The 13,477-nt window shown below is 36.3% G+C and overlaps 1 protein-coding gene across 12 annotated transcripts in view; it reads left to right on the forward strand.

The window, feature by feature from the left end:
• The window catches only part of ALMS1 (ALMS1 centrosome and basal body associated protein), a 223,530-nt gene that overhangs the window by 40,557 nt on the left and 169,496 nt on the right, over nucleotides 1–13,477 (forward strand). For all 12 annotated transcript variants that reach the window (XM_045054413.1, XM_045054405.1, XM_045054402.1 and 9 more), the window contains one exon: nucleotides 3,854–4,013. In XM_045054413.1, coding sequence (XP_044910348.1) covers nucleotides 3,854–4,013 — 160 coding nt within the window. The remainder of the gene's footprint in view (nucleotides 1–3,853; nucleotides 4,014–13,477) is intronic.

The raw sequence follows: 13,477 nt of genomic DNA on the forward strand, positions 1-13,477 counted from the left end.
TATTTTACAATTGATACTTAGAGGAGCTTGCTCATGATTATTTAGCAAGTAGAGGAGCTAGTATTTGAAACTAATTGTATCTACGTATTTAACTACTATACCATAAACTGCCTTCCTGTTTATTCTTTAGTGAAATCAAAGCCAAGATTTTTCATTGTTTTGGCAAGAGTAAAGGTTTTGCTAGGGGATTGGTCTAAGTCAATTTCAGTAAGAATAAGAAATAAGTGTGATCAATTTTAAACTTACAGTTTCTAATTTTTTTGATAGACCACCTATGTAACTTAAATCAACTTTTATCTATCTATCTATCTATCTATCTATCTATCTATCTATTTATATAGAGAGAGCACACATGAGTGGGGGAGGGGCAGAGAGAGAGAGGGTGAGAGAGAATCCCAAGCAGGCTCTGTGCTGTCAGCATAGAGCCTGATGTGGGGCTGAATCCCATGAACCATGAGATCATGACCTGAGCCGAAATCAAGAGTTGGATGCTTAACTGACCCAGCCACCCAGGTGCCCCAACTTTTTATCCACATAATATATATTTAAAGAAATGTAGATATGTGTTCAGTTAATAGTGATGTGCTAAGATTAACTCTGACCATTATTCCAAATTTTATTTGCCCCCCAGCTGTAGCCTTAAGTATAGTTTTTCAGTTTAGGGAGGATGTTCCCTGTATTGTCTTTCACTCTTAGCTCCATTCTATGATCTGGGAGTTGCATGATGCCAATATTAGGGAAACAAGGAGCTCGATATGGTAGTAATCTTCCTGCATGGCTCAGCTTGCTTTCAGAGGGTTTGCCTGCTCCTTGGTTTCTTTCTTATTCTCATCTGTGTCTCAGAAGAGTCATTCATACTTGTTTGCCTTACTTTGATACTTAACCATCATTTCTCTAAAGGATTATTTGGGCATCTACTTATGTATGATGTACCTTGGGGCCATGAAAGGAGTGGAGATTTAGAGTCAAAACTTTGTTCAGTTATTTGTTAGCTTTGTGCCTTGGGCAGATGACTTTGGAGGATCATTCTACTTATCTACATAAAGAAATAGAAATAGTAATAACCTCATGCATTGTTACATTGGATGGGGTAACATATATAGCAGCACTGCTTGGCTGTTTGTTCCCTTCACTTTACTGAAACTAGACTATTACACTGTCACCAGTGGTTTCCTCCTATCCGTCATTATTTTATTCTGTCTTTCTCGTTCCTAGTAGCAGCATATTACATTCTTTTAGCTTCTGTGAAAAAATACTGTTTTAGTATTCCTTATTTTGGCCATGTAACTAAATATTATTTAAGGTTTACTCTTTAGTTTTATTTTTGTTTTGTTGGTTTCCCTTCTTCCACCAAGGACCTGATTTCCTCTCAAGGTTTAAATGCTGTCCTCTGTGTGATGGTTATCACCTCTATTTTTAGACCCTAATATTTTTCCTGAGGTAGATCCATATGCGATCTTGCATGAAATTTTCTTGTGAACATTCTCATCACTTCAAACATAACTTGCCTATATCAAAAGAACTCAAACTTTTTTCTGAAATCAGATTGACTTGTAGATTTTCTTCGTTCTTATAGAGGAGTTAGCATTTCTTGGTTTCTTCATCATCTTTGATTCTTCATTATTGATTAAAAACTGGGAGATAAACCAATATAGATTTTTTTCTTTCTGATTCCTCCCATTTTCAATTAGTAATGGAGATCTCCTAATCTCTTAAATAAATATTTCTCATCTTTCTCATTCTACATTTTCTTTTGTATTACCTAGTCTAATATCTGTATGATTTGAAGCTTTGATATAATGAATTTTTAAAAAATTTATTTACTTAAGTTTAATTCCAGTATAGTTAACATACAGTGTTATATCAGTTTCAGGTATATAATATTCTGTACATTAGCAATTCTATACATTACTCAGTGCTCATTGTGATAAGTGTACTGTTAATCCCCTTCACCTATTTTACCCATCCCCCTAACCCCCTCCCCTCTGGTATACATCAGTTTGTTCCCTTTAGTTAAGAGTTTGTTTCTTGGTTTGTCTCTTTTTTTCTTTGTTCATTTGTTTTGTTTCGTAAATTCCACGTGAGTGAAATCATATGATATTGGTCTTTCTCTGACTTATTTCACTTAGCATTATACCTTTTAGAGCTATCCATGTTGTTGCAAATGGCCAGATTTCATTTTTTTTTTTATGACTGAGCAATATTAATGAAATTTTAGTGTAGTCAAGAGTGGAATAGAAATTTTTTCTTCCTATATTTGGAAGCTCTATATTTGGAATAGAAAAACTGCTGTTCAGTACATATATGTGCCTGGGGACACACACACACACACACACACACATGCACACACACAGTCTCTATCATATATGTGATATGTATGTTAATAAGGTGTACTTCAAAAAGTCTCCTTTAAGAGTGGGGTAATTGAAAACTAAGAACTTTGTGCTATGTTTAGAGCAGAGTTTCTCTTACTATTGTCTTTTTTTTTTTTTAACTATATTCTTTGTTGTGGGGGGCTTTTCTGTATATTTTAGTATGCTGAGCAATATCCCTGGCTTCTGCTCACTAGATGCCAGTAGCACCCCCCCCCCACGCCCAAAGTTATGACAGTGAAAAATGTCTCCAGGCCTTGCCAGATGTTCCTTGGTTGGGGAGAGGTGGGTGGGGGCAAAATCTCCCACAACTGAGAACCACTGGTCTAGAGAAATGTAGACCAGGGCAGAAGAAGTAGAATATTTTTACACCCTGCCAACTTCCTAAGACTGTGTTCATCATTATGCAATGAAAAAACCTTGATAAAAGAGGATAGAACAAAATTTATGCTTATGTACATCTTTAGACTCTCCTGAGAGGGCGTCAAAAAGAGGGAATAATATTTTTAGGAAAATAAAGCTAAAAGTGGTAGTTATTTTTATTTATTTATTTTTTTAATTATTTTTTTTCAACGTTTTTTTATTTTTTTATTTTTGGGACAGAGAGAGACAGAGCATGAACGGGGGAGGGGCAGAGAGAGAGGGAGACACAGAATCGGAAACAGGCTCCAGGCTCTGAGCCATCAGCCCAGAGCCTGACGCGGGGCTCGAACTCACAGACCGCGAGATCGTGACCTGGCTGAAGTCGGACGTTTAACCGACTGCGCCACCCAGGCGCCCCTAATAGTGGTAGATTATTTTTATATGAGAGTGAATTTGATGGAAAATTGTGTATGTTTATATACTGACATCACCAATGATGGTTTCTAATTTCTAGTAAGGACTTGCTGGGATCTGATGAAACTTTGAGAACTTTTTCAGCATTTAACCTTTACTTCATTGTCAGTTTTGTTCACTGCTGCTTCTTCTACTTTATTTTTGCTTCATTATTACTTTTGTTTAAAGACATTTGAGGACATATGTTTTTTGGTATTTGATTGTAGACATAGTTCTTTGATGTTTTAATTTTTTCTAAACATTTGTGGATTTCTGGAAAATATTCCTGTTTTCTTTCCTTTTCTCTTTCCTTTCACAATATATGTTTCCTTTAAAAAGAAAAATCTTTGAGCTTGTCAAGAGGAATATACCAAAGTTCAAATTCTTCAGTGATCATATTATGATATGGAACAAACTTCGAGGCTTCCTATCTGTAATAATATTCTATGCAGACAGCCTTCCAGACCCTCAGAATAATTTGTAGAGCCTTCATAGAATTGACCAAACAGGATATGACTTGTATATGAATTCGGGAGGGTGGAGAATATGAACTTAAGGAACTGGCATAACTGTTTAGTATTCATTTTCATGAAAATTAGGTTTGTTTTTTTATCAGATGAAGTCTAATTAATGTTATTGTCTTAAAATTTTGTCTCTTTTTATAGGTAGATCATTCCAATACGGACATTAATCAGTCTTTTTCATCTGTATTGCCTCCATTTGTTCCTCATGAGCTAACCAGAGAGTTGGAGTATCACTATTCAGATCTCAGAATGTTGAGGGTATCTCCCGACACTGTGCAAAAGACTCTCAAACATTTAGCAGGTATGTAGAAGAGGAGATATTGGGTGTTCTTAAGGCTAGCTTGTTAAAAATATCATGCTATGGCTGAGTTTTTAATTTTGAGCTCCTGCAATAATGTTAACTTTGAAATAGGTGTATTTAAATCCCCAGATCTTTTATTAGATGAACCATTTGATTTTTTCATTGCATTCTTTATGACAGTGTTTAGAACTGAATTACATGGAGGAGTCTGATATTAGAGTCAGTTTATTTCTGTATTCCTTTTTGTGACTTGAAGGGAAAAAAGAAACTAATTGAGCACAAGAGAAGAGTGGATCCAAATAAGTTTGTAGAGAGGAAACTGAGAAAACACTTTTGAGGTAGAAAGCAAGATTATTTGCTGAGGGAAGCAGGAAGTGGTAAAGAAGGGTTGGAGGTTTGAGGTGAGTGGCTTGGTGCAGGTTCAGAATTTACATTAAAGTGAATAGGGGTTGGAGCTGACCAAGGGCAAGCAAAAGAATTGGCAGATAGTTCTGAGAAGTCAGCTGAGGTGGGAGATGATTTTGTAAAGTTGTCAGCCTTAATAGAATCTCTGATCTTTGTCTGCTAAAGGACTGCAAAAGGTGAGTTATAGGATTGATCCCTGGTTGAGGGATTTATTGATTGGGTAGATGTGATAGATGGAAAGCAGTGGAAGGGAATCAGTAAGAGTTGATCACCTTGGTTTCAGCCTGCTTGGAGAGAGAGAGAAGAAAAACCACGAGTTATTGGAGAAAATAGAAGGTACAGTGATTTATTTATGAAGTTGAATAGATGAGGTGGATATATTTGTGGAAAGAGCTAGAATAATAGGCAATTTTGGTCAGATTGAGGTGGTACATTTATTTATTTATTTATTTGTTTGTTTGTTTGTTTGTTTGTTTAATCCAAGTTAGCATATAGTCCAACAATGATTTCAGGAGTAGATTCCTTAATGCCCTTTACCCATTTAGCCCCCCCCCCCCCCACAACCCATCCAGTAATCATCTGTTTGTTCTCCATGTTTAAGAGTCTCTTATGTTTTGTACCCCCCCCACCTGTTATTATGTTATTTTTGCTTCCCTTCCCTTATGTTCATCTGTTTTGTCTCTTAAAGTCCTCATATGAGTGAAGTCATATGATATTTGTCTTTCTCTAATTTCGCTCAGCATAATACCCTCTAGTTCCATCTATGTAGCTGCAAATGGCAAGATTTCATTCTTTTTGATTGCCGAGTAATACTCCATTGTGTGTGTGTGTGTGTGTGTGTGTGTGTGTGTGTATGTGTGTGTGTGTGTGTGTGTGTGTACATATACCACATTTTCTTTATCCATTCATCCATCGATGGACATTTGGGCTCTTTCCATACTTTGGCTATTGTTGATAGTGCTGCTATAAACATGGGGGTCCATGTGTCCCTTCAAAAAAGCACACCTATATTTTGTGGATAAATGCCTAGTAGTGCAATTGCTGGGTCGTAGGGTAGTTCTATTTTTAGTGTTTTGAGGAACCTCCATACTATTTTCCAGAGTGGCTGCACCGGCTTGCATTCCACCAGCAGTGCAAAAGAGATCCTCTTTCTCCACATCCTCACCAACATCTGTTGTTGCCTGAGTTGTTAATGTTAGCCATTCTGACAAGTGTGAGGTGGTATCTCATTGTGGTTTTGATTTGTATTTCCTTGGTGATGAGTGATGTTGAGCATTTTTTCATGTGTCAGTTGAAGACGTCTGGATGTCTTCTTTGGAGAAGTGTCTATTCATGTCTTTTGCTCATTTCTTCAGTGGATTATTTGTTTTTTGGGTGTTGAGTTTGATAAGTTCTTTATAGATTTTGGATACTAACCCTTTATCGGATATGTCATTTGCAAATATCTTCTCCCGTTCTGTCGGTTGCCTTTTAGTTTTGCTGATTGTTTCCTTCGCTGTGCAGAAGCTTTTTATTTTGATGAGGTCCCAGTAGTTCATTTTTGCTTTTGTTCCCCTTGCCTCCAGAGACATTCTACATTAGAGTAAGAATTTTGTTCCCCTTGCCTCCGGAGACATTCTACATTAGAGTATTGTAGAGTACACTCTACAATAGAGTAAGAAGTTGGATGCAGCCAAGATCAAAGAGGTTTTTGTCTGCTTTCTCCTCGAGGGTTTTGATGGCTTCCTGTCTGACATTGAGGTCTTTCATCCATTTTGAGTTTATTTTTGAGTATGGTGTAAGAAAGTGGTGCAGGTTCATTCTTCTGCATGTCGCTGTCCAGTTTTCCCAGCACCACTTGCTGAAGGGACTGTCTTTATTCCATTGGATATTCTTTCCTGCTTTGTCAAAGATTAGTTGGCCATACGTTTGTGAGTCCATTTCTGGGTTTTCTATTGTTCCATTGATCTGAGTGTCTGTTTTTGTGCCATGAGGTGGTACATTTAAATGAGGATCAGTTTGAAGGGTGACTGGATCTGTTGCATGGCCCTGGGATTGGATAGTTGAAACTGAATAAAAATCACTAGGATAGAAAGTAGGTGATTTTGAGGCTAGCTTATTGAATTAGTTAGTTATGTTTAATTATTTTCTGGTTAATATGGGATTTGGTTATTAGGGAAAATCTGTGGACCTTGAAGTCTTCAAAAAATGTATGGGAGGGACTGGGAGTTGCAAGAAGAAAGTGATAGATGAAGGATGGTAGAGAAGTTGTGTGTAGCCTAAGCCTCAAAAAGAAGGTTTTCTTTTCTTTTTTTTTTTTTATTTGAGAAATATGGAAAATAATAGTAAAGAAATCATTGTGACAAGTAGTTAAATGCCACTTCCATCTCTCTTTGTTTCCAGAGTCATGGTGTATGGAAGAGGGCTGAAATGGCAGTAGTATTAACAAGGGGAAAATAAAGTTTCTTTGTTTTTTTTTTTTTTTTTTCAAGACAGAAAGTTGGAGAGTGTTCTATGAAAAATTTGAGAAAGATTGTTTCAAAGAACACAGAAGAAAAATTGGGAGGGGAGGAATAAATAGTGAGAGGAACCAAGATAAGAAAATAGAGCAGTAATAGAATGTGGGGACAGGAGACTGGCAATGTTGGCCTTTGTTTGGACCAGGGATTTTAGTGATGAGCATAGTTGAAATGACTGGCCTCAAATATCCTCTAATTTTATCAGCAATAATTGTGATGTCAGAACTATCTGAGTCCCAGATCATTTCTGTCCTGGTCTCAAACATGAGGACCACTATAGGATTTGAGAAGGGAATCATTTCTAAAAATGTTTTTTTGGGTTCTCTTTTACAGATTATAGCATGGTTTGGTAAAGCATTCTCAGGGTACCACCTCATTTTTGCCTTTATATCCTTTGAAATTGGCCTTAAGTTCTGTTAAGGACATTCTGTTCTGGGGTGTTGTGTTTTTTTCTCCCCACTTTACATTTCAGTTTGGGAAGTTTCTATTGACCTACTGTTAAAAATCACTGATTCGTTCCTTGGCATGTCCAGCCTACTGATGAGCCCATCAAAGGCATCCTTCATTTCTGTTACGCTGTTTTTGATTTCTGTCATTTCTTTTTTTAAACAATTTTTAATAATTTTTTATGTTTACTTTTGAGAGAGAGAGGGAGACAGAGAATCTGAAGCAAGGTCTATCCTGTGAGAGCAAAGCTTGATGTGGGGCTTGAACCCACAAACTGTGAGATCGTGACCTGAGCTGAAGTCAGATGCTCAACCTGCCGAGGCACTCAGGCATCCCTGTCATGTCTTTTTGATTCTTTATTAGGGTTTCCATCTCTCTGCTTATATCACTCATCTCTTCTTGAATTTTGTCCACTTTTTCTATTAGAGCTTTCAGCATATTAGTTATAGTTATTTAAAATTCCTGGTCTCATAATCCCAAAATCTCTGCCATATCTGAGTCAGATTCTTTTGCTTGCTTAGTCTCTTCAGACTGTTTTTTGTCTTATAACATGCCTTATAATTTTTTGTTAAACACTGTGCTTGAGGTATTAGGGAAAAGAACTAAGGTAAATAAGCCTTAGATGTGAGGCTTTAGTTTACTGACTAAAAGTTAGGCAGTATTACTGTTTGTGGTAACTGTTGTCAGACAGTAAAATTTCCTCTGGTGTCTTTGTTTTTTGTCTCCTGTGTTGTCTTTTGGTTTCCTTTGACACTCCTTAAATAGAGTCTGAGCCTTGCTTCCATTGTATCATTTGTAATGTCTTGTTATTATAGAGGAGCCTTACTGATCTAGTGGTAAGGCGTGGAGGGGAGAGGTTTCATTATAATAATCCTATGATTAGGTGTCAGTCTTTTAGTGAGCCTATATCCCTAGGCTATTACTTTTACAAGTGCTATTCTTAGCGTTTTTCCTCTCCTTAGGTGAAACAGGAAGGCTTGGGGGTGGGGTGGGGCTAGAGTTGGGTGTTTCCCTTCTTCTAGGTTGGTTTATCTCAGGTAAAACCTAGGCAGTCAGGCTCTGATAATATAGTTTCCCTTGAGATCCCTCTATTATGGAAAACAGAGGGCTCCAGGCTTTTTCTAAAATGGTTACTTTACCATTCCCTGTGCCAAGAGTATGAGGATATTTTTGTCCCATCTTCATCTTGGGAACCTTGTGAGGCCCCTGGAAGTAAAGCTCATGAAAATATAGAGTCCTCCCTGGGCTTTGCAGTTTTGTTGTTTCGGTTTTGTTTGTTTTTTGTGTTTAATTGTTTGCTCTTCTTTTTGAGAGAGAGAGTGGGGGGAAAGGGGCATAGAGAGGGGGAGACTGAGGCCGAAGTGGGCTCTGCACTGACTGCAGAGAGCCTGATGTGGTGCTTAAACTCATGAACCATGAGATCATGATCTGAGCTGAAGTTGGACCTTAACCTAACCACCCAGACACCCTCCCCAAGGAGTTTTTCTCTCTAAAGTGAGTTCATGCTTAGCCTCTAGCAGTTGGTTAATTGCAGTTTAATTTTTCCTGCCCATTTTTGGTTCCAGTGCCTTCTGCTCCCTTAATATTAATCCCTCTCTGATTCTTTTTATTTGTCTCTCTGGTTTTCAGAACAGTTGTTTATCCTGTGAACTCAGTTCTCTGATGGATTTAAGAGTTTTGGTTTTCAGTTTGTTCAGCTCTTTTCTGGTGCAGATGTGAGTGACTTCTAAGCTCTTTATGTGTTGGACAAGAAAATTCTCTTTTTTAAAAACTATTAAAATATATAATAAGAGCAACTAAGCTAGAGCTTTGGAAGGAGAAATGATATATTTAGAATGGAAATTGAAACCATCTGTCATTAGCTTTTTTTAAAAACAGCTTTTTTGAGATGTAATTCATATGCAATACATTTCACCCATTTAAGGTATCCAGTTCACTATGTTGTGCAAACATCACTACAGTCTAATTTTATTTTTATTTATTTTTTAAAGTTTTTATTTAAATTCCAGTTTGTTAACATACAGTGTATTGTTAGTTTCAGGTGCACAATATAGTGTTTCAACACTGCATATATCATCCTGTGCTCATCACAAGTGCCCTGCTTGATCCCTTTCATCTCCCTACCTCATCTCTGGTAACCGTCCTCACTACACTCTAATTTTAAAATATTTTTATACTCTAGGTACCCTGTACCTGTTTGTACTTACTCCCCATTCCACACCTCCCTCAGCCTTAGGCAATCTAGGCAACCACTAATTTACTATGTCCATAAATTTGTCTATTCTGGACATTTTCATATAAATTAAATCATACAGCATGTGATCTTTTGTGAGAAACTTCTTTTGAGTATGTTTTCAAGATGTATCCATTTAATAGTATGTATCGATACTCCTTTTTTATTAAGTAATTAATTACACAATTATATAGATAATGTCACATTTTGTTCACCCATTTATCAGTCGATGGGCATTTGGGTCTTTTTCCATTTTTGGCTGTTGTGAACAATACAGCTGTGAACATTCATGTACATGTTTTTGTGTATATGTATATTTTCCTTTCTCTTTGATATATATCTAGGAGTGGAATTACAGGTTTTATATTAACAGTGTTTTAACATTTCAAAGAACTGCTGAACTGTTTTCCAAAATGTGCAACATATTACTTTGCCATTAGCATTATGAGGGTTCCAATTTCTCCACATCTTCAACAACACTTGTTATTTTCTGTCTTTTTGATTATAGCCATTCTGGTGGATATGAAGTGGTATCTTATTGTGGTTTTGATTTACCTTTGCCTAGTTGTTAATGATATTGAGCATTTTCTTCTTGTGTTTATTACCCATTTCTATATCTTTGGAGAAGTGTCTATTCAGATACTTACTTTTTAACTGGGTTATTTATTTTTTTTAAATATGAAGTTGTAAGAGTTCTTTATGTATTCTGGGTACAAGTCCTTTATCAGATATGTTATTTGCAAAAATTTCCTCTGACTCTGTGGGATGTGTGTTCACTTACTTGATGGTATTAATCACAGCATATAGTTTTGAATTTTGATGAAGTCCACTTTATTGGTTTTTTTTTTCTTTTCAAAAATTAATACTTTTAGTAGTGGTAAAATACACATAATATAAAATTTGCCATCTTAACCACTTTTAAGAATATAGTGCAATGGTGTTAAATATTCACATTGTATAAATATTACTGTCATCCATCCACAAAACTTGTAAAACTGAAACTGTTAGTATTAAACAGCAGTTCCCCATTTCCCCCACTGTTAGTCAACTATCATTCTACTTTTTGTTTCTCAATTTGACTACTCTAGATACCTCATATAAGTGGACTCATACAGTATTTGTCTTTTTGTGACTGGCTTATTTTACTTAGAATAATGTTTTGAAAGTTCATCCATATTGTAGTAGAGTCAGATTGTGTTGAATGTGTAGATCTGGTTTGGGAGTATTGCCATCATAATAATATTAAATTTTTGGTCTGTGAACATAGGTGGTCTTTCCTTTATTTGGGACTATGCCATCTTATATTAAATACTTTGACCTATAAATATGGGACATCTTTCTGGGATTTAGGTTTTCTTCATTTCTTTCAACAATATTTGTAGTTTCCAGGGTACAAGTCTTGTACTTCTTTGTTAAATTAACTCTGTATTTTAATCTTTTTGTTGTTATTGAAAAATTGTTTTCTTAATTTCACTTTGGGAATATTCCTTGCTAGTGTTGAATTTTCTATGTTAATTTTATAGCTGCAATCTTGCTGAACTATTTGTTTATTATCTTTAATTTTTTTGTGTATGGATTTCTTTATATACAAGACCATGTCATCTGCAAATGTAGTCTTCTTTCTTTCCATGTGTGCCTTTTATATATTTCATTTCCCAATTGCTCTGAACCTTCAGTACAATGTTGCATTGAAGTGGCAAGAACAGACATCCTTGTCTTGTCCTGGTCTTTGTGAAGAGGTATGAAGTCTTTTATCATTAAGTATGATGTTAGCTGTGGGATTTCTGTAGATGCTCTTTATCAGGTTGAGGAAGTTCCCTTTTATTTGAAGTTTTTAGAGCATATTTACCATGTTAAAGGTGTTAGATTTTGTCAAATGTTTTTTCTGCTTCTTTTATGATGATCATATTGTTTTTGCCCTATATTCTAATAATAAGGTGCATTGGTAATTAATTTTCATATGTTGAACCAACCTTGCATTCTTGGTTATATGTGCCATTTGGTTATGGCATACAATTCTTTTTACATATTTTTGGATTTGTTTTGTTAGTAATTTTTTTGAGGACTTTTGTGTTTATATTCATAGAGGTATTGGCGTATAGATTTTTTTTGTGATTTTTGTTGTTAATTGGGTTTTGATACAAGGGTAATACTACTGTCACAAGTTGAGATGAGAAGCATTGTCTCCTCTAGTTTTTGGAAGAGTTTGTAAAGGGTTGGTATTAGTTTTTATTAGATGAAACTTAACTGTAAAGCTGCCTGGCCTAGTCACTCCTTTTTATTTTGTTAAATTGGTAGTAATATCCCTTCTTTCATTCCTGATTTTGATAATTTGAGTTTTCTTTTTCTTTCTCTTTTTTTGGTGAGTCTAGCTAAATTTTGTCAATTATGTTCATCTTTTCAAGGAAATAAACTTTTCTTCCTCTACTTTTTCTGATCTGGTTTTCTCTATTTTTAAATCTCTGCTTCAGGGGCGCCTGGGTGGCTCAGTTGGTTAAGTGACCGACTTCAGCTCAGGTCATGATCACACAGCTCGTGGGTTTGAGCCTGCGTTGGTCCCTGTGCTGACAGCTCAGAGTCTGGAGCCTGCTTCGGATGCCATGCCTCCCTCTCTCTGCCTCCCCCCCCCCCAAAAAAAATAAATTAAAACAAAATTAAATCTCTGTTTCATTTACTTCCTTTTTGCCTTTTTTTTTTTTCCTTCCTTTCACACTTCAGTTTTAGTTTGGGCTCTTTACTGTTTCTTAAGATAAAAGAATAGGTTATTGATTTGAGATCTTTCTTTTTTTAATTTTATTTTTTATTTTTTAAAATTTACATCCAAATTAGTTAGCATATAGTGCAACAATGATTTCAGGAGTAGATTCCTTGATGCCCCTTACCCATTTATCCCATCCCCCCTCCCACAACCCCTCCAGTAACCCTCAGTTTGTTCTCCATATTTATGAGTCTCTTCTCTTTTGTCCTCCCTGTTTTTATATTATTTTTGTTTCCCTTCCCTTATGTTCATCTGTTTTGTCTCTTAAAGTCCTCAGTGAGTAAAGTCATATGATATTTGTCTTTCTCTAATTTCGCTCAGCATAATACCCTCTAGTTCCATCCATGTAGTTGCAAATGGCAAGATTTCATTCTTTTTGATTGCCGAGTAATACTCCATTGTGTGTGTGTGTGTGTGTGTGTGTGTGTGTGTGTGTGTGTGTGTGTGTATACACACCACATTTTCTTTATCCATTCATCCATCGATGGACATTTGGGCTCTTTCCATACTTTGGCTATTGTTGATAGTGCTGCTATAAACATGGGGGTGCATGTGTCCCTTCAAAAAAGCACACCTGTATTTCGTGGAAAAATGCCTAGTAGTGCAATTGCTGGGTCGTAGGGTAGTTCTATTTTTAGTGTTTTGAGGAACCTCCATACTATTTTCCAGAGTGGCTGCACCGGCTTGCATTCCCACCAGCAGTGCAAAAGAGATCCTCTTTCTCCACATCCTCACCAACATCTGTTGTTGCCTGAGTTGTTAATGTTAGCCATTCTGGCAGGTGTGAGGTGGTATCTCATTGTGGTTTTGATTTGTATTTCCTTGGTGATGAGTGATGTTGAGCATTTTTTCATGTGTCAGTTGAAGACGTCTGGATGTCTTCTTTGGAGAAGTGTCTATTCATGTCTTTTGCTCATTTCTTCAGTGGATTATTTGTTTTTTGGGTGTTGAGTTTGATAAGTTCTTTATAGATTTTGGATACTAACCCTTTATCGGATATGTCATTTGCAAATATCTTCTCCCGTTCTGTCGGTTGCCTTTTAGTTTTGCTGATTGTTTCCTTCGCTGTGCAGAAGCTTTTTATTTTGATGAGGTCCCAGTAGTTCATTTTTGCTTTTGTTCC

The sequence above is a fragment of the Felis catus genome, chromosome A3 (genome assembly GCF_018350175.1).
Source record: "Felis catus isolate Fca126 chromosome A3, F.catus_Fca126_mat1.0, whole genome shotgun sequence".
NCBI lineage: Eukaryota > Metazoa > Chordata > Mammalia > Carnivora > Felidae > Felis > Felis catus.